This window comes from Rattus norvegicus, chromosome 1, assembly GCF_036323735.1.
Source record: "Rattus norvegicus strain BN/NHsdMcwi chromosome 1, GRCr8, whole genome shotgun sequence".
Lineage (NCBI taxonomy): Eukaryota > Metazoa > Chordata > Mammalia > Rodentia > Muridae > Rattus > Rattus norvegicus.
In genome coordinates, this window is record NC_086019.1 from 31,051,225 (window position 1) to 31,070,437 (window position 19,213).

The 19,213-nt window shown below is 43.9% G+C and overlaps 1 protein-coding gene across 4 annotated transcripts in view; it reads left to right on the top strand.

The window, feature by feature from the left end:
- The first annotated feature begins 2,659 nt into the window (after positions 1-2,659).
- Positions 2,660-19,213, top strand: part of Cep72 (centrosomal protein 72) — a 29,980-nt gene continuing 13,426 nt past the window's right edge. For 2 of the 4 annotated variants that reach the window (XM_006227800.4, XM_006227801.4), the window contains exons 1-4: positions 2,660-2,807; positions 5,432-5,559; positions 6,509-6,701; positions 9,948-10,056. In XM_006227800.4, the coding sequence (XP_006227862.1) occupies positions 2,729-2,807; positions 5,432-5,559; positions 6,509-6,701; positions 9,948-10,056 (509 nt within the window). In that variant the 5' untranslated portion in view covers positions 2,660-2,728. Of the gene's footprint in view, positions 2,808-5,431; positions 5,560-6,508; positions 6,702-9,947; positions 10,057-10,116; positions 19,118-19,213 lie in introns of those variants that run through there. The other 2 variants (NM_001400076.1, XM_039099342.2) reach the window with 2 other exon arrangements.

Consider the following 19,213-nt stretch of genomic DNA (forward strand, 5'->3'; position numbering starts at 1 on the left):
TAGACAGAAAATGAGCTCCCCACCCCTCTAGGTGAAAAGGAGCTCCTCTAGACATAGTGAGCCTGGGCCTCAGAAACACTAGGCTTTGACAGAAGGTGCCTGCTTCACCTAGACCGAGGCCTCCCTCTGTCTCTTCTTGCAATACACAAGCCTCAGAACAGACAGTTTGGCTGAGTGGATAGTTGAGGGAAAGACAGGGCTAGGCATAGGGTAGTTCCTGGTGAGGACAAGGGCACAGTGTTTACGGGGTATTGTGTGCCGTGGCATTCTTCAGACATCCCAATTTGTCACTTGATTACTACCTGAGAGTTGCAGATATAGCTCCAGAGTGTGGATTCTGCCTAGTTACCAACCTTCCTCTCTGGAGATCATAGCTCAGCGTTAGGGGCCAATGAGGATGTTGAAAGAGCAGCCGTCCATCTAAGGATGTCACACCAGGAAGGTCACAACGATGGAAGTCACCGCCAGTGAAGACTCACCACCTGGAGGGGCATACATGTGGCACTATACCTGTGGGGGCATGCCCGGGAGCTTATGCCTTATAGACTATCTTCCGGGGGTCACACTTGAGTGGTCTCCACTTTGGGAGATCACTACCTAAGAGGTTTTTCCTCCAAGAGTGAGGCCTGGGCAATTTCTTGGGGGATCACATCTAGGGAGCCCCTACCCAGAGGGTCTCCACCTGCAAAGTTAGGACTGCAGGGTCACCTCCTGGCAGGTTACATAAAGAGCCCTATATCAGGGAATTATACCTATGAGGATCAAGTACCTGGTGAACACCATTGTGGTATCTACCTAGGGAGAATCTTATCTCTTGGGTTTGGTGGTCATTTTTGGAGCCTCTACCACTTTTGCTGTTGTGATACAGAACTCAAGCAGTCATAGAACTGGAAGTAGAGACATTTCACTTAGATGTACGTGCTGGGAACTAGCTCCCTCAGGCCCAGCGCTAGATCGATACCAAGGTAGTCTAATTTTGGACAGGAGTGGCTGGGCTCTGGCCTATGAGACCATGGGAGCTCTTTCGGGTTTCTTTTCAGTATGGCTTTGCACTGATAATCCTGAGACTCACAAGAGAAAAACCAGTCCCACAATTTTGAGCCAAATTTGAAACTTTAATCAAATAACCAGAAAGGACTGTGATTAGGTCCATACCCTGGAATCCCAGCAAGAGTCACGTGTTATAGAAGGTTTCTAAGGGCAAAAAAACACATGGTTACCATATTTCCCATAGGCTTTGCTATTTTTCAAGAACTACAACTCCCAGAATTCCAGTAAGTTACCTGGTCCTTGGGCAGGTGGGGTTTATAGGTTGCCTTTGACTCTTACAGGTAACCCAGCTGCTATGGCTTAGCCTTTGATCCCTAGGGCAGAACAATGCCAATGGTCCATCCTCACCATTGATCCAACTACATAACAGTGTTTTCAAACTCCTGGATCCAATGTCCTGCTTCAGGAACTCATGAGGTAAAGTGACATCAGCCTGGTCTCAGCTGACCTTATAACCTGGGTCACTGACTTTGAATTCTTACCTTTCCAGAAACAGGACAGAATTCAAACCAGAGGTGCTTTCTAAATGCAGAGAGGTAAGCTGCAGCCAAGCCCAGATAGAGCAGAATCCCTCCCTAGCCATACAACCAACTGCGAGAACCAGTGGTTCCACAGTTTCTCCACACAGTATATCAGAGATCGCCTCCTGCTCATGTTCCTCACTAAACCATTCCCCATGCTACTCTGGGCAAAATATAAGAGCAGAATGTGGTCTCCCTCACTGTATTTAGCTGACAGGGGAGGTAAAATACCATGATTCAGGCCTCTAGGCCCACACCAATTATGTTTATGGAAAGCAGCCATGGGAAGGGCCTTGCTTGACATCTCTGTATGTTTTAGTGTATATGTTGGGAACGGGGTGGGAAATACATCGATAATTTCCAGGCATTTATGTTGATCTTAACTGGTGGATATACACCTAGGAGGAAGAATAAAAAACAGTTGCAACATGGAGGAAAGCTGACCCTGGATCCTCAAGAAGGGGGAAAATGGAAAGCTCCTTCTACCTCTTCTCCTACCCCTATTCCTGCTTCACTCCCTGAGATAGCAACAGCCTTTGCCTTTGAGGATGACAGCCATTTTGCATTCAGCCACAGCGTTACACTTTGCTCACAGAGCCTGTGCTCCAGTCTTCTCCTGATGTACTGCCGATGGTCTTACGGCTTGCTCACTATCCTTTGCCCACACTACTGGATTCTAACACTAGCCTGGGGAGACACAGTCAGAACCAGGGCCTCGAGCAGCTGTGTGCCAGTGGGAGGTCCACCTATGAGCACGGAAGGATTCCTTTCAACATTGTCAACAGGCTGGTGTGGCATTAAGAGGAAGTACTGTGGTGTGCTTCCCTGCGGTGACACACAAGCCCAGCTTTTGTAAAAGGAAGGAGAGCTCTAACTAGCAACGCAGCATACTGGAGTATTGCCCCTACGAGAGGATGAGGGACGCTAACAATGTCATGTCACCCATTGCTCTGCGAGGCCCACTGAGGACTTAGGGCCAGGATGAACCCTCCTCCTATCTAAAACTCTCAGTCTTGACCAGAACGCTCCGAGAGGAAGTTTTAAACACAGCCGAAGCTCCGACCACCCTCCTGGGTCCGCCCCTTGCAGGGTTGGTCCCGCCCATCCCAGAACACCACACTGCGCAGGCGCCACGCGCCGGCGTCGAGTTTGAAAATATGGCGCCAGGTCAGCGGTTGGTTTTGTGCGAAGAGACTGTCCGGGAGCGCAGCGGCCTGGGTCCCCACCGCGACCTGGGTGCGTTGGGGTCAGACAGACACCCGGGGCTCAGAGTCTCCCTGTTGGTTTGCCTGGCCTGATAGCTCTGCCTCAGTGCGAACGCCACTTGGCCACAAACGGTCCCGGCCCGTGGAGCAGGGAGGCGGGGCCGACTGGGCGGGTTTGTGGAGAGGGGCGTGGCTGTGGTCCGGGAGAGCCGTGGACCGAGTCTGTTTTTATGTGTGGAGCTGTGGTCGTGCTGAGCCCTTACCTCTTTTCGTTGCAGCTCTCTTCCTGGGTTCCTACATGGCTTTTCATTTATGAGGGATTTTATGTGTGGAGCTGTGGTCGTGCTGAGCCCTTACCTCTTTTCGTTGCAGCTCTCTTCCTGGGTTCCTACATGGCTTTTCATTTATGAGGGATGCAGTTGGACATCAGGGCCTCTTTATGTTTTGTGCAAGAGGTCATTCTGGTTGTTTTGTTTTTTTTTTTTAACTTTTTCCCCCTGAACTTTTACAGTAAAACCACGCAGGCATAGACTTTTCCATTGTTGAAGATTTTAGGGTACAAGTTCGAACTTTAAACTTACAGTGGTTTCATCTAGAGTGAATTTTCGTTATCTAAATTATCGGTTTTTCTTGATTGTTAAACAGGTACATAGAACTGACAGCATTCTTTATTGCTAGTTTATTAATGCTTGTGGGATCTGTAGAGATATCACCATTTTCACATATGGTACTTAATCTGGCTCTGTTTTTCAGTCACGTTGGAGATTTATGGTTATAGATCGTTTCAAAGACACCACTTTGGGGTTGGTTGATTTGTCTTCACTGTTTTTAATTTTTACCTTTTTCTTTCTTTGTGCCTGCTTAGCCCTATTTTACTCTTTAGATTCTAGAAGTGAAACCTTGTGGATCAAAGCTTTTTTTATAATTTAAATATTTTAATCTATACATTTCTCTTTACGTATTACATAGGTGCACACACTAACATATTTGTTAGTGTTATGTCTCTCCTATTTGTAAGAGCACCTGGGGCTTTTCATATGCTAAGTAAATGCTAAGTCATGGAACTTCACCCCAACCTTTTATACTTTTTCAAGTGTGGTATTCAGGCAAGATGGCCTTGATCTCCATATTTAACCGAACCTGGCCTTGGAATTTTAGTCAGACTCTCAAGTGGCTAGGATTGCAGGCAGTTGCCACCACAACCAACTCTAATTTTCATTGATTTCACTATGCTTTTAAAAATATCCCTTTAGGTATCTTCTTAGTCCTATGAATTATTTAGTAATTGCTCACTTTTTTATTCTTAGGGATATGGGTTTTTTTTGTTTTTTTGGGGTTTTTTTTTTTGTTTTTTTGGTTCTTTTTTTTCGGAGCTGGGGACTGAACCCAGGGCCTTGTGCTTCCTAGGCAAGCGCTCTACCACTGAGCTAAATCCCCAACCCCAGGGATGTGTTTTTAAAGAATCGTGTGTTGGAAGGAAGGTTTTCTTGTTATTTTTCTGTTGATTCTAGTGTAATTCTATTATGGCCAGAGAACATACTGTGTGTGATTTTAGTTCTCTTAGGTTTGCAGAGACTGTTTAATGACCAGGAATCTGGTTTCTATTGGAGCATGTTCCCAGTACAGTGATAATCGTGTTGCTGAGTGGAATGTTCATGAGTGTCAGGTTCATTTTATTGCCTGACAGTATTCAGCTCAATCAGAACGATCTTCCATCTAAGGGTTTTATTTAGTAAGAGGGTACATTAGTGCTTTTCTCATTTCTTGTTTGGAAAAAAAAAAAAAACTGACAAAAAGCAACCTTAAGAGTGAAAAGGTTTATTTTGACTCAGTTGGAGGAGATAAAAGTCAAGGTGAGGAAGGCATAGTGGCTAGGATGTAGGGGCTGTGTATGTGGCATTTAGGTTAGGAAGCAGATAACAATGAATCCTAGTGCTCAGCCTGCTCTCCGCTGTCATTTGTTTATTTCTTTATTCATTTATTCATTCTTTTGAAGACAGGGTCTCTCTGTGTAGCTCTGGCAGTCCAGGAACTTGCTAGAAGTAGTGGTCCACGCCTGTAATCCTGGACCCAGGAGCTTGAGCCAAGAAGATCTAGCATTCAGGGCCATCCTCTGCTATCTAGATTTATCTCAAAAGCTAACAAACCAAACAAGAACATTAAAAAAGACTGTGTTCAGTGCTTTGAGATGGGCATAGGCCCTGGTGCAGTAGGATTTTTGCAGTATAAGAAGAGAAGATTCTGTTTCAAGTATGACATGGGCAAGTAGATGTTTTAGCCAGCAATCGAGGTAGGGAAGCAGGGGTCCATGGCTAACATTACTAAGAGGAAATGAGGGAGCAGAATCTTGCTGTGGCCCTAGGGATGGTGGAAGATAAGTGATAGGAGAGGGACCAAGGTAAGCAGACACTAAGGGCAGAGATTCTTGGTGAAATGACTTATCAGGGTTCTCTGCCAACCTCTGATGTATAAGAAATACACCAATGGGCCTAGGATATAATCTATAAGTCTAATTACACTTTGGTCAAACATTGCGTGTCTGTCAGTATCTGTTGTATTTCTAGAAATTTCTAAAATGTTCCCCCTGAGTTGAATTTCTATTTTACTATTTTCAATTTTAAAAAAGATTAAATTCTTTCAATTTTCTGTTCTTAGCTGAGCTTCGATCTTTATCGATTCCCGGAACATACCAAGAGAAGATTACACACCTGGGGAACTCTCTGATGCATTTGACAGCTCTAAAATCCTTAGACCTCTCACGTAACTCCTTGGTTAGTCTTGAGGTACGTTTAGGCTTATTTGTGACAATATCAGTATAAGAGGAACATATTTTAATGATAAACATACAACATGTTTTGAAACTCCACACAGAATGCTTATAGAATGTACCTTTAGAATGATTGTGTGTTTTATTGCCACTAGTGCTCATCTGGAGCTAAGTGTCCAGCCTGCCCCACTCTACTTTAAACTGCTTTGAATGACAAAGTAATAGCTTCCTGAAGAAGATGGATTATCTTTAAAGGGAAGGAAGCCAGGTCCCAAAGCCTGAAGTGTGCATGCCCATGCCTCTCTGTCCCTTCATCTGCTGTGCTGCCTCCCTCTGGAGGTTGATCTCTCCATGGCTGGGCATTTGGCCTTCTACCCTAAATGGCAGTGTGCAAATTTGGGGTTCATTGCAGGTGCCCAGTCATGATTTGAAAATAAAAAGTCTCCCAAGGTAACACAAGTGGGAAGTTTGTATAAATACTGCTTATTGCTCAATTCAGAGAGGAGGGCCTTACCTTGAAAGAAACATAGGGTGTCATTGCCTAGGAAGATGGTACTTAATGGAGATTATTCCTAACGTCGGTTTCGGAGTCTGACTAGTTTAGGTACAGGCTCCAGCTTCTGCTACACCAAGGATTGGTTCTTCTCTTGGTCCCTAAGCATTAGCCTCCTAATCTGGGTATATGGAGAGTAAGTGAAATTGTGTAAATTACATAGCTTGATTCATATTGGGCACTCAAGAGAGAGTAGCTGTGCTTAGTCCTGCTGGGACTCACAGGCCTCTATTCAGATACCTCAGATGGTTGTTGCCCTATATGGAACATACAATTTCACAAATGAGAACATGTTCCATGGTTAGTTTTTCCTGGTAGTAGTATATTCATTATAAGTGTGTTTAAACTGGTTAGCCTGTACCAATGGTTTGTTTTTCATGGTGAACTGAGTGAGATATTTTTGTATTAACAGGGCATACAGTATCTCGTCTCTTTGGAGAGTCTCAACCTCTACTACAACTGTATTTCTTCACTAGCAGAAGTGTTTAGGCTCCACACCCTCATGGAGCTCCAGGATGTGGACTTTCGGCTTAACCCTGTTGTGAAGAATGAGTCTGACTACCGCCTGTTTGTCGTGCACATGCTCCCGAAGCTCCGGCAGCTAGGTGGGCGGAGCCTCCATTGCCCTCGCAGCCTCGTGCATGGAGCTGCTTCTGTTCCTGGACCGATTATGCTGTTCTTTCATGCCGGAAACAGAAGCTGAGTTTGGGGTTTTGGGGTTTTTTTTTTTGTTTTTGTTTTTGTTTTTTTGCTAAATCCCTGTCGGCTCCGGGATAGCCTTCTTCCGCTTGTACTCAGTCTTGCTAGCCAGCCAGTCCAACCTAATCACCAAGTGTTAGGCCCAGGAGAGACCTTATCTGAAAAACAAGATGGATAACATCTAGAAAAGACCTCCACATGCACACACATGTACACATGCACTAGTAAACACATGAATGCACAACACATACTCTGGCACACCACTGTCACCATCACCACCACCAACAACAACAACAAATGCCAAGTTTACAAGGTCATTCCTTGGCTAACATCTGTAAGTTCCCAGGATGGTACTCGTAGGACTTGTAGGTCAGGGAGCTTGTAAGCATTTCCTGGAATTTCTGTTGTTATTGGGGTCAGACCTCCTGTGCCTAGAGGATCATCAAAGCAATAGAACTACCAAAGTTCTATTAGAAATATTAGAAAAATAGACCACTTTTCCTCCATAGCAAATGACTAGAGGCTCAGTGTTTAACATTCAGAGTCTTTTGGAAAAAGTAAAGTTCAGATGCTTGTTTTTGAGCCAGTGGGTAAAATAGATAAAAATACTTGCTACCAAGTCTGATGACCTGAATTAATTCCCAGGAACCACACGGTGGGAGGAGAGAACTGCTGCAAGTTGCCCTTTGACCTTTACATATGCACAATGACAAGTGCACACTCGTACACACACACACACACACACACACACACACACACACACACAGATGTGTACTTAGTTTTGTAAAAAGTATGACAACAAAAAGAGACTGGTAGGCTTGAGTGTCTTCCAGCTTGTCTGGTTAATTTTAGTTTAACCTGACCCTTATATGTAGACAGGCATGGGTTGGCCAGATATGAGTCAGCTCTGGCTTTATACCCACCACATAAATGCAGCACAGACACCGTCAGTCAGCCAGCCTTCCCATGGATAGTCTGCAAGCTAGCCTTGCATATCCGTTCCTCGGACCTGGGAGATGGACGCTGTGTAAGTCCTGTCCTGTTGGTTTATCAGTAGGTCAAGAGCTTTCGTGAGTAAGCAGTAAGCATCAAGTTAAATTCATCCATACAGTCTGGGCTTTCTTGTCATAGCACCAAGGGCTAGAATATTTTGACCATGAAGTGACTCTCCATGTTTAAATAGTGTTCTGATGCCTTAAATTCCCTTTCCATGAATCTCAGGGATGTTTTTAGAAATAGAAGGAATATTTAGCAACATGAAATCATGTTCCTTTTATTTCATCCTTCTGTAACAATGTAAATTACTGAATTACTTCTTGAAAAGCTGTCCTCCCTGGTCAGCCACAGTTTGGCTATTATCAGAAGTCACCTATTTAGTAACTCAGTTGGAACTATTTTCTTCAGTCCTCTAAAGGGGATTTAAGGACCTGACGATAGCCCTGAGTATGGGCTGGCCTCTCCTAACCTAACAGGTTACATTTCCACAAGAGCTGAGCTCCCAGGGCAGGATGGGCAGTAGCAATGTTGAGCAAACCTTTCTCATTTGTGCATTGCCAATGCAGAGGTGGTTATGAATCTCTAACCCCGAGGTACAGTTGTTGGCCAAAGGTGGGGGGTGCCGAGTGCCTGCACCTTCTGTGTCCTGACCCAAAAGGCCCAGCTCCAGCACATTGTGAGTGCTGACACTAATGCTCCAGTCCCCATGCTGAGACCCCATGTCCCATATACAGCTGAGTGTCTGTGCTATGGACCTGTGGGCAGGAACACTGTTAGACCCCCCAAAGTGTTGAGCCTGGGTGCAGATGGGCCAGCTGCCTAGAGCACATTGTTTAGTTAAAGCATACTTGGAATTTCTGGGTTTAATTTGAAGATACTTGGAAGGGATGTGTGCTTGTGTTCTATCCTTTATTTGACTGTTTAAGTGACTTTATAAACAGTTGACTTTGGCTTTGTATTTAGAAGCATTACAACTACGGTAGTCTTGAGACTCTTCAGGTTTAAATCACGGCCATCCCCATGCCAGAAAAGTTTAGATTCAGAATCACACAGTTTGTGTGGAGAAGCAATGTAAGAGGTATTTTCATACATAGCAAAGGGATATTACCGAAATCAGAGTCATTGGAAAAATCCTGTCCAAAGGCCCGGGATCAGCAGAAGCTAGAAAAAGAGCATCTCGGTCCTGAACAGGGCCTGCAGAGGGGCCTGGTCCTGGTTGGTGGGAATTCGGGAGGCCCTGGGTAGACTGTAGAGAAAGGAGCAAAGGGTCAGGGAAGATACTACTGCCAGGAAAGGTGGAAGTGCGTGTGTGGGGTGAACTTTATTGGCTTTGGATGTTTTGCGTTTGAGTTTGATGGAATAATTAAGGGGTTTGCACAGCCTCTGAGGGGAAAGTAGCGAAGCTCAGACATGTTCTCCTAGTCCAGAGAAGACACATGTAATTACGCAACATCGTGGGGGTTTTCCTCACTTTTTACTATTTTCTATAATTGTGTGCCATGGAGTATGTACTGTTTAGAAGATACCTTGGGAACCTAACTGCATGTGCCATGGGAACCTGACTACTGCAACATGAGTGCGCTGATAAAATGAGGAAACTTTCAAAACTAAGGACCTTGTCCTCCTTGGGTATTTATATAAGACATGTCAGAAGGCCTTTTGGTCAAGGCCCGTCTCTGTTCCAGCATTGGGCTTCTGAGGACTCACCCTTAAGAGCAAACTCAACATAGTCCGAGTCTTCATTGTGGTGAGGACTTTCCTCTATGCAGACCCTTTAGTGTGCTTATGTGACAAGACCTATCCAGTGTCTGGCGGGCACATTTAATAAACATCTTAGAAGAATGTCTTAAATGTGCACCTTACGTGTCCTACTTTTGCAAGGAGCATCAGCCTGTTCCAGTGCAGCTCACAGACAGCAAGCGTTAAGGGCATAGGCTCGCTTCTTGGCATTGCTAGGAAGCCAAGTGTAGCCACCAGAGCTTATCATTGCAGTATGATGCATGCCATTCACTGATGAGAGCTTGTGTCTCCATGAGCACCAAAGCCTTCTGGTACTGTGAGCTCCAGAATGGGACAACTAGGTGTGACCACTCTCGTGAAGAACGTGGCAATCATCTGCCCCTGTTCTCTACAGTTCTTGGGAATTTTCTCTTTAGATGACCGTCCTGTGAGAGAGAGTGAGCGGAAGGCTTCCCAGCTTCATTTTGCCCCAGAGGATTCACTGGACTCAAAGGAGAACTTCTCAGCCACTTTGACAGTTGGAAGGTATGGACTGATGTGGTTCCACTTGGAGATGGATTTCAAGCTTGCCTGTTGACAGGACGTTCAGCCATCAGACGTGAGAGTCTATGTGCCACCTGTCCCTGAGTCAAGGATGCAGAGCAGACAGAAGTTCTCAGTTCTGACTGAGGCTCAAGTAGAGGTGGTAGACATCTATTTCTCTGTTTCTTCTGAAGTTCGTCCATACTGCCAGTCCTTTTCAAACGCAAAAGCTGCCGTGTAGGTAGCCATACCTCAGAATACTGCATTTTGGATTTCTGGGTGTCTCTTGTGTCAGCTTTTTCTTTTAAGTTTGCTGTTCATATTATGGCACTAAGGGAGAGCATATACCATGGCCTCAATCTGTAGTTATGGGAAATTTCTTTTCTGTTTCTAAAATTTGTTTTCCTTTCGTGTGTGTATATGATCTTAGTTGTTTTCCTTTCGTGTGTGTATATGATCTTAGTTGTTTTCCTTTTGTGTGTGTATATGATCTTAGTTGCAGTTTCTGTTACTCTGATGAAACACCGTGTCCAAGGCAACTGGGGAGGAAAAGGTTTGTTTCAGTTTACACTTCAGGTGACATCCACCACTGAGGGAAGTCAAGGCAGGAACCTAAACAGAGCAGGAACCTGGAAGCAGGAACTGATGCAGAGGCCATGGAGGGAGGCTGCTTACTGGCTCGCTCCTCATGGCTTGCTTAGCCTGCTTTCTTATAGAGCCCAGGGCCACCAGCCCAGGGATGGCTGGACCCTCCCCTCTCAATCATTAGTAAAGGAAATGCCCTTCAGGCTTGCCTATACACCCCTCTTCTTTGTACCTTTTTTTAAAGGTACAGTTTTGTTTCTATTTTTTTTTCAGTTACTACTGTACTTTATTGTGTTCAACCAAATCACCATGTTACAAAAATAGCAAGCTGCCATAATAAAAAATAAGGCTCCTCTATCCAGCACCAGATAGCATCATTTTACTTTCAAGCCTAGAAATTGCACACTTGTATATAAACCAACCGAAGATGAGGATTGAGACTTCATCTTGGTGGATTTTTCCTTTGATGAATATGAAGTGTCCTTCCTTATCTTTTTTGATGACTTTTAATTGAAAATTGATTTTATTTGATATTAGGATGGCTACTCCAGCTTGCTTCTTCTGACCATTTGCTTGGAAAGTTGTTTTCCAGCCTTTCACTCTGAGGTAGTGTCTGTCTTTGTCTCTGAGGTGTGTTTCCTGTAGGCAGCAGAATGCAGGGTCCTCATTGTGTATCCAGTTTGTTAATCTATGTCTTTTTATTGGGGAGTTGAGGCCATTGATGTTGAGAGATATTAAGGAATAGTGATTATTGCTTCCCGTTATATTCATATTTGGATGTGAGGTTATGTTTGTGTGCTTTTCTTCTCTTTGTTTTGTTGCCAAGATGATTAGTTTCTTGCTTCTTCTAGGGTATAGCTTGCCTCCTTATGTTGGGCTTTACCGTTTATTATCCTTTGTAGTGCTGGATTTGTAGAAAGATATTGTGTAAATTTGGTTTTGTCATGGAATATCTTGGTTTCTCCATCTATGTTAATTGAGAGTTTTGCAGGATACAGTAACCTGGGCTGGCATTTGTGTTCTCTTAGGGTCTGTATGACATCAGTCCAGGATTTTCTGGCCTTCATAGTTTCTGGCGAGAAGTCTGGTGTGATTCTGATAGGTCTGCCTTTATATGTTACTTGACCTTTTTCCCTTACTGCTTTTAATATTCTTTCTTTATTTTGTGCGTTTGGTGTTTTGACAATTATGTGACGGGAGGTGTTTCTTTTCTGGTCCAATCTATTTGGAGTTCTGTAGGCTTCTTGTATGCCTATGGGTATCTCTTTTTTTAGGTTAGGGAAGTTTTCTTCTATGATTTTGTTGAAGATATTTACTGGTCCTTTGAGCTGGGAGTCTTCACTCTCTCCTATACCTATTATCCTTAGGTTTGATCTTCTCATTGAGTCCTGGATTTCCTGTATGTTTTGGACCAGTAGCTTTTTCTGCTTTACATTATCTTTGACAGTTGAGTCAATGATTTCTATGGAATCTTCTGCTCCCGAGATTCTCTCTTCCATCTCTTGTATTCTGTTGGTGAAGCTTGTATCTACAGCTCCTTGTCTCTTCTTTTGATTTTCTATGTCCAGGGTTGTTTCCATGTGTTCTTTCTTGATTGCTTCTATTTCCATTTTTAATTCCTTCAACTGTTTGATTGTGTTTTCCTGGAATTCTTTCAGGGATTTTTGCGATTCCTCTCTGTAGGCTTCTACTTGTTCTCTAAGGGAGTTCTTTATGTCTTTCTTGAAGTCCTCCAGCATCATGATCAAATATGATTTTGAAACTAGATCTTGCTTTTCTGGTGTGTTTGGATATTCCGTGTTTGCTTTGGTGGGAGAATTGGGCTCCGATGATGCCATGTAGTCTTGGTTTCTGTTGCTTGGGTTCCTGCGCTTGCCTCTAGCCATCAGATTATCTCTAGTGTTACTTTGTTCTGCTATTTCTGACCGTGACTAGACTGTCCTATAAGCCTGTGTGTCAGGAGTGCTGTAGACCTGTTTTCCTGTTTTCTTTCAGCCAGTTATGGGGACAGAGTGTTCTGCTTTCGGGCATGTAGTTTTTCCTATCTACAGGTCTTCAGCTGTTCCTGTGGGCCTGTGTCTTGAGTTCACCAGGCAGGTTTCTTGCAGGGGAAAAGTTGGTCCTACCTGTGGTTCCAAGGCTCAAGTTTACTCGTGGGGTGCTGCCTAAGTCCTCTCCGAGGCGGCAGCAACTGGGAAGATCTGCGCCGCTCTTTCCGGGAGCCTCCGTGCACCAGGGTTCCAGATGACGTTTGGTGTTTTCCTCTGGCGTCTGGACGTGCACAGAGTGCAGTCTCTTCTGGTTTCCCAGGCTTGTCTGCCTCTCTGAAGGTTTAGCTCTCCCTCCCACGGGATTTGGGTGCAGAGAACTGTTTATCCGGTCTGTTTCCTTCAGGTTCCGGCGGTGTCTCAGGCGTAGGGGTCCTGCCGCTCCTGGGCCCTCCCCCACGGGAACCCAGAGGCCTTATACAGTTTCCTCTTGGGCCAGGGATGTGGGCAGGGGTGAGCAGTGTTGTTGGTCTCCTCCGCTCTGCAGCCTCAGGAGTGCCCACCTGATCAGGCGGTGAGGTCTCTCTCCCACGGGGTTTGGGAGCAGAGACCTGCTGCGGGCCGGGATCCGCGGGTGTCGGGAGGAATATTCTTAATTGAGGTTCCCTCCTCTCAGATGAATTTAGCTTGTGTTAAGTTGACATAAAACTAAATAGCGCATACTTATTTTTAAGAAACTTCTACATGGTTAGAGAGAAAGTGTTTATTGAGAACAGGAAGCCATCTCACGAGCAGGCGCAGCATGCCCTTCAAAAGAGGAGCCCCATGACCTGTTCTCTGACATTTACATAGCCCCCACCTCCACAAGGCCTCATATCACGAGCCTCTCTTGCATATGATGTATTTATTACATAAAGCCCAGGCAGGAAAGGACTTCCAGCCCTTCTCTGCAAATGTTCATCTTTTATGTGTTAGTCTTGGTGTTTCAGTTACAGGCTCCTGCTATCTTGTCATATTCCTTGCTGAGAACTCCATGTCTGGGATGTCCAGCTTCCTTTTCACTGCTTTAAGGGAGTTTCCTTTTCCTTTTTTTTTCTTTCTGTCTGAAGATAGTCTCAGTGAAGCTTATTGGTAGCAGTAGAAATCCATTTAAAAAAAAAAGAAAAGAAAACTAAACAAACTACCATATGAATAATTCTTTGATATATTCATTGCCTATAACATCTGGTAGATATGGCTAAGAAATAAACAATATTTTCTTTGCAAATAATTATAAAAAATATAACTGATGAGTCACTTGCTATTAAAAGTACAATGTAAGCCAGTAGGTGGTGGCACAAGCCTTTAATCCCAGCACTCTGGGAGGCAGAGCCAGGTAGCTCTCTAAGTTTCAGGTCAGCCCGGCCTATAGAGCAAGTTCCAGGACAGCCAGAGCTGCACAGAGAAACCCTGTCTCAAAAGACAAAATAGGAAAAAAAAAGCACAGTCTAAGTTGTTAGTAAGGCTTAAGCAACCTCCTATCGCATGTAACAAGATCCTCTTAAAAACATACTGTTTAAAAACTGCTCTGTGGGGAAGGTGGCTGCTTCAACGACTGACAGCCTGAGCTCCATTCCTGGAATTCACATGGTGTAGAGGAGTGTGCGCGCGCGCACACACACACACACACACACACACATACATTTCCTATCAAATGTCTGATCTGTCTTCATTGGAAACGTCTTAATTTTTATTCCTGGCTTGATTTCATCCACTCCCACCCTTGGTAGTCAGTATCTATGTATAAATTTACTTTTATTCTGTCTCTTTGTATGTCTCAGGTGTGTGTGTGTGTGTGTGTGTGTGTGTGTGTGTGTGTGTGTGTGTGTTACACAGTGGCTACAAAGACTTAAAGAGGCTATGGCAGAGATAAAGGAGATTTGAAGAGGCCTGAGAGGAAAGGTAGGAAGGTGATAGAGATGCCAAGAGTCTCTGTGGAAATAAGATGATAAACCCTACTGGGATCTGCTGGAGGTGCGAGTGGAGAGTCAGGCTGCAAGGTCAGAGGTGTATGATGTTCTAGAAATGAGCCGGACGTGGAGGCACACACCTCTCTCAGCACTTCAATCACAGCACTTTGGAGGCAGGCGGATCTCTGAGGTTGAGATTGGCCTGGTCTGCATAGTGAGTTCCAAGACAGCTAGGGCCATGTAGAAAGACCCTGTCCCCAAACAACAGTAAAAAGGAAGTTAGAGAAATGAGATGTGGGATTGTAGGAGCTGTGGAAAAGAGCAGGACCGTGACCGTGTAACAGATAACAGTAGAGCAGGCCACATCTGTAACGGGATAGAGCTAAGCTGAAGTTCCTGGAATAGTTGGGAATTCTCACATCCTAAAAATTCATGACAGGTTAATGGGACCATTGCTGTCTGTTAGGTGTTCTCCTCCTCGAGGGGTTCAGGTAAGTGTGTTGCACCCTTCAAATAATCTGGTAAGTTCTAGGCCTGGCTTTCCTGATAGTATTATCATGTGTGTTCCCATTGTCCCGGTTTGCTTTGATAAATTTGTAGGTGGTGGTAAACTTATAGGGGCACTCATTCTGTTTTTAGGAATGAATTAGTTATAGATCTACATTACGGGTAGTGCCAGATGGGATTGTTTATTTGTGCTTCAAGATGCACGATCTTCTTTGTCTTCAAAGCGGAGTCTCCAGACAAGGCACAGCCTGAGGAGGATGACAAGAAATCTCTGTGACAGCATATAAGTGGGTCTTTTCAATCTGTTTCTCTTAGCTGACCGGTGTCTACACCGGTGTTTACAGTGTTTTATTAACATCTTTGGACCGGTGCCACCATATCCATTGCTACTTTCTAATCATTACATGTTCATTGTTCTTTTATCTTCTGTTTCCTTTCTGCTGTTTTTGATGTCTACAGAGCATCCCGATTTCATTTTCTCCACATTAACATAGCCATTGGTTTCTCACCTTTCCTAGTAGTTGCTGTTGAGTTGGCTGTCCAGCTGATCCGTGTCCACTTTGAGTACATACCTCTTTCACAGACCAAGTGAATGCCTTGTTCAGCACAGTATTTCTGGGCCTCCCTCCACTTGAGCCACTGTCAACCACTTACTCACACGTGGCTTGAGTTGTGCATGTAAAACACAGGCAAGCATAATGATGATATGACTGTTTTTGAAAAATTGTAATCTGTAAAATCAGTTAAAAGTAAGGAAAAGGTTCTTACTTTATTGTATTTTCCCCATTGCTCTTTCTTCTGTTGATGTAAATAGGGTTTTTCTTTGAGGAACTTTTAACAACTCTTGGACAGCAGTCCTAGCAACACATCCCTTCAACTTTCATTCGAAAAAAAAAGGTAATTTTGCTGGAAACGGGATTCTACATAAAGTTTTGTTGTTTGCTTTTCTTTCAACACTTTAGTTTTCTCTTCCCTCTTACATAGTTTCTTAGACGTCAGATAAATCTTATCTTTGCTTCTCTGTGGATAAGGTGTGGTGGTTTGAATTGAGAAATGTGCGGTGGTGATGGTTTGGGAGTTTAGGCGTACAGCCTTGCTGGGGGACAAGCTCTGAGGGTATGCAGCCTTGCTCCACTTGCCGTGTGCCTCTCCTCTTGGCACTTGTGATTAAGGTATGAGCTCTCAGCTTCCTGCTCCTGCTGCCGTGCCTGCCTGCCATGGTGGACTCTTACCCCTCTGGAACTTTAAGCTAAATAAACTTTTTTTTAAAAGATTTATTTTATTTATTATGTATGAGTACACTATAGCTGTCTTCAGACCCAGCAGAAGAGGGCATCGGATCCCATTACAGATGGTTGTGAGCCACCATGTGGTTGCTGGGTTTGAACTCAGGACCTCTGGAAGAGCAGGCAGTGCTCTTGACCACTGAGCCATCTCTTCAGCCCCTAAATAAACTCTCAGTTCTTAAAGTTGCTTGTGTTCTTTAAGTGGCATTTTATCACAACAACAAAAGTATCTAAAGGTTTGGTTCGGTTTTCCTTTAGTTAGCTTCTTTTGGACTATTTTTCTTGGTCCTGATTTTCTGAAGCTTACATATGCTTACATATATTTTTTGTTATTTATCCTCCTTTTATTCCGTTGGCATCATTCACATGGAATACCCTTCTGCAACTTGGACTCTATAGTGAGTATCTTAACGCATAGCATATAGTTGAATTGTGCTTTTCATTTTTTTCTGCCAATCTCTGTCCTTTAATTGGAGAGCTCAACCCATATTAACTTATTGTACTGTTGGTAAGGAAGGACCTCTGTCATCTTTCTGTTTCTGTTCCCTATGCCAATTATGTGCCTTAGAGATTCTGTTACTGCCTTTTGTGTTGGATATATACTTTTGATATACTATTTTAATATTTAAATTACTTTTCTTCCCAATACCAAATGAGAAGACAACCTAAGTTTTTATTCCTCATGTGCCACCCACCTGTGTGCTTGTGGGTAGTGTGTGTTCATATTTGTGTGTGCATACATGTATGTAAAAGTGAAAGTCAATTTCAAGTATCCTTCTTACGCCTTGCCTTAGCTCTTCAGACAAGATCTATCACTGAGCCTAGAGCAAATTGACCCTGATAGAGCAGTTAACCAGGAACTACAGGGATCTGCCATCTTCATGTCTTATTTCCTACCCCATGCTCAGCACAGACACATGCTCCTCTGCCCAGTTCCTATCTGTGAGAAAGTAAAATCTGAACCCAGGCCCTTGTGCTTCTCTAGTAAGCACTTGACTAACAGAGCTACCTCCTAGGCACCACTACCTTCCCCTTCTTTCTACCTCATTTTCCTCTATGCAGTTCCTCCGTAGCCTACCTCTATTCCCACTCTTCTGAAACTTCATGTAGGGCTTTTCTTGTTTGTTTTGTTTTGTTAACCCACTGAGTCCACTTAGCACATTCTATATGTGAGTGGGTAGTTATAGCCATCTGCTGGAGCATGTGTAACCTCTCTGGCCACATCCTTGAGGAAAAATGACTTTCTTCTAGCAACTATCAGTTGCCAATAGCTACTCAAGACAGATGAACTCCTCTCGTACCTGCTGGTATCTTGGCAGGCCTGATCTGATGCAGGTCTTGTACACGGTCATGTCCACTGAGTTCCCATGTGAAACAGCACTGTCATATCTGACATTTACTACCTTCAGTTCTTAGACTCTTTTTGTCCCTTCTTCCATGGTGACCCCTAACACTTGGGGTGAGGGGGTGGGACATATTGTCCATTTTAGAGGTGAGCACTCTGCAGTCTCGTATTCTCATTACCGTCCCAAGTCTGATGCTAAGACACTACATCCAGACTACATGGAGAAATCAAATTGGCCCTGTCCAGGAAAATCTGTCCTACTGGCGAGTGTTTATAGTGCTAGAAGGCGATGCACACACTTCTGAAGGAGAAAAACAGTCAACAGTCTCGCCCCATGTTTCACGAGCCTGGAACTCCCCAGGTAGGCTAGTCTGGCTAGCTAGCTAGCCCCAGGAAGCCATCTATCTCTGCCTCCCCAGTTCTGGGATTACTAGTCTTTTGTCAGACATGTAGCTGATAAACATCTTTCCCCATTCTTTGGGCTGCCTCTACAGTAGATTAATAGTTACCTTTGCAACGCATAAGCTTTGAATTTCATGAAGTCCCACTTGTTGATTGTTAGTCCATTTCCTGGGTGACCACTGTCCTATTCAGAAAGCCTTTTACTTGAGGCTGTATCCTGGAGTGTGCCCCCTACTCTTTCCTGTAGAAGTTTCAGTTTTAAGTCTAGCATTGAGGGGCTGGGGATTTAGCTCAGTGGTAGAGCGCTTGCCTAGGAAGCGCAAGGCCCTGGGTTCGGTCCCCAGCTCCGAAAAAAAGAACCACAAAAAAAAAAAAAAAAAAAAAAAAAAAGTCTAGCATTGAGATGTTTGATTCATCTGGAATTGATTTGTGAACAGGATCAGAGAAAGGAGTCAAGTTTTATTCCTCTATGTATAGATGATGCACACTTTCCCCAATACCATTTAAAGATGCTGTCCATCTTGGTTGTTTTGGCAATTTGTACTCATTGTTAATACTCTCCACTTAGTGAACCTTGTTCTTTTATTTTCTTCTAGTTCTTTTTCAGTTTCCCTGCAGCTCGTTGAACAAGATTTTTGTCTAGAAATCTATAATGTCTAGACTTGGTCAAGTAATTTCTGAATTCAGTGGGGTTGTCTGTTTTTTGTTTTTTGTTCTCATTTTTCTTTTGTAGTCAGTACCTTCTTCTTGTTTTGTTTGTTTTGTTTTGTTTTGAGACAGGGTTTCTCTGTATAGCCCTGACTGTCCTGGAAATCACTCTGTAGTACAGGCTGGCCTCAAACTCAAAGATCTGCCTGCTTCTGTCACCGGAGTACTGGGATTAAAGACATGCACCACCACTGCCCTGCAAGTCTGTACCTTCTTGTTTCTCTGCATCCCTTTTGGTTTTAGTTAACAACTGGACATATTGGATAACAAGTTTGGAAGCATCTCTGGAAGTCGGTCAGTTTCTCTCTAGTCAGTTGAATGTATTTTTGTTCTTGATCATTAAAGTTGTCATTGTTTGATGGCAATTCTGAACAATTTCTGTGAATTTTC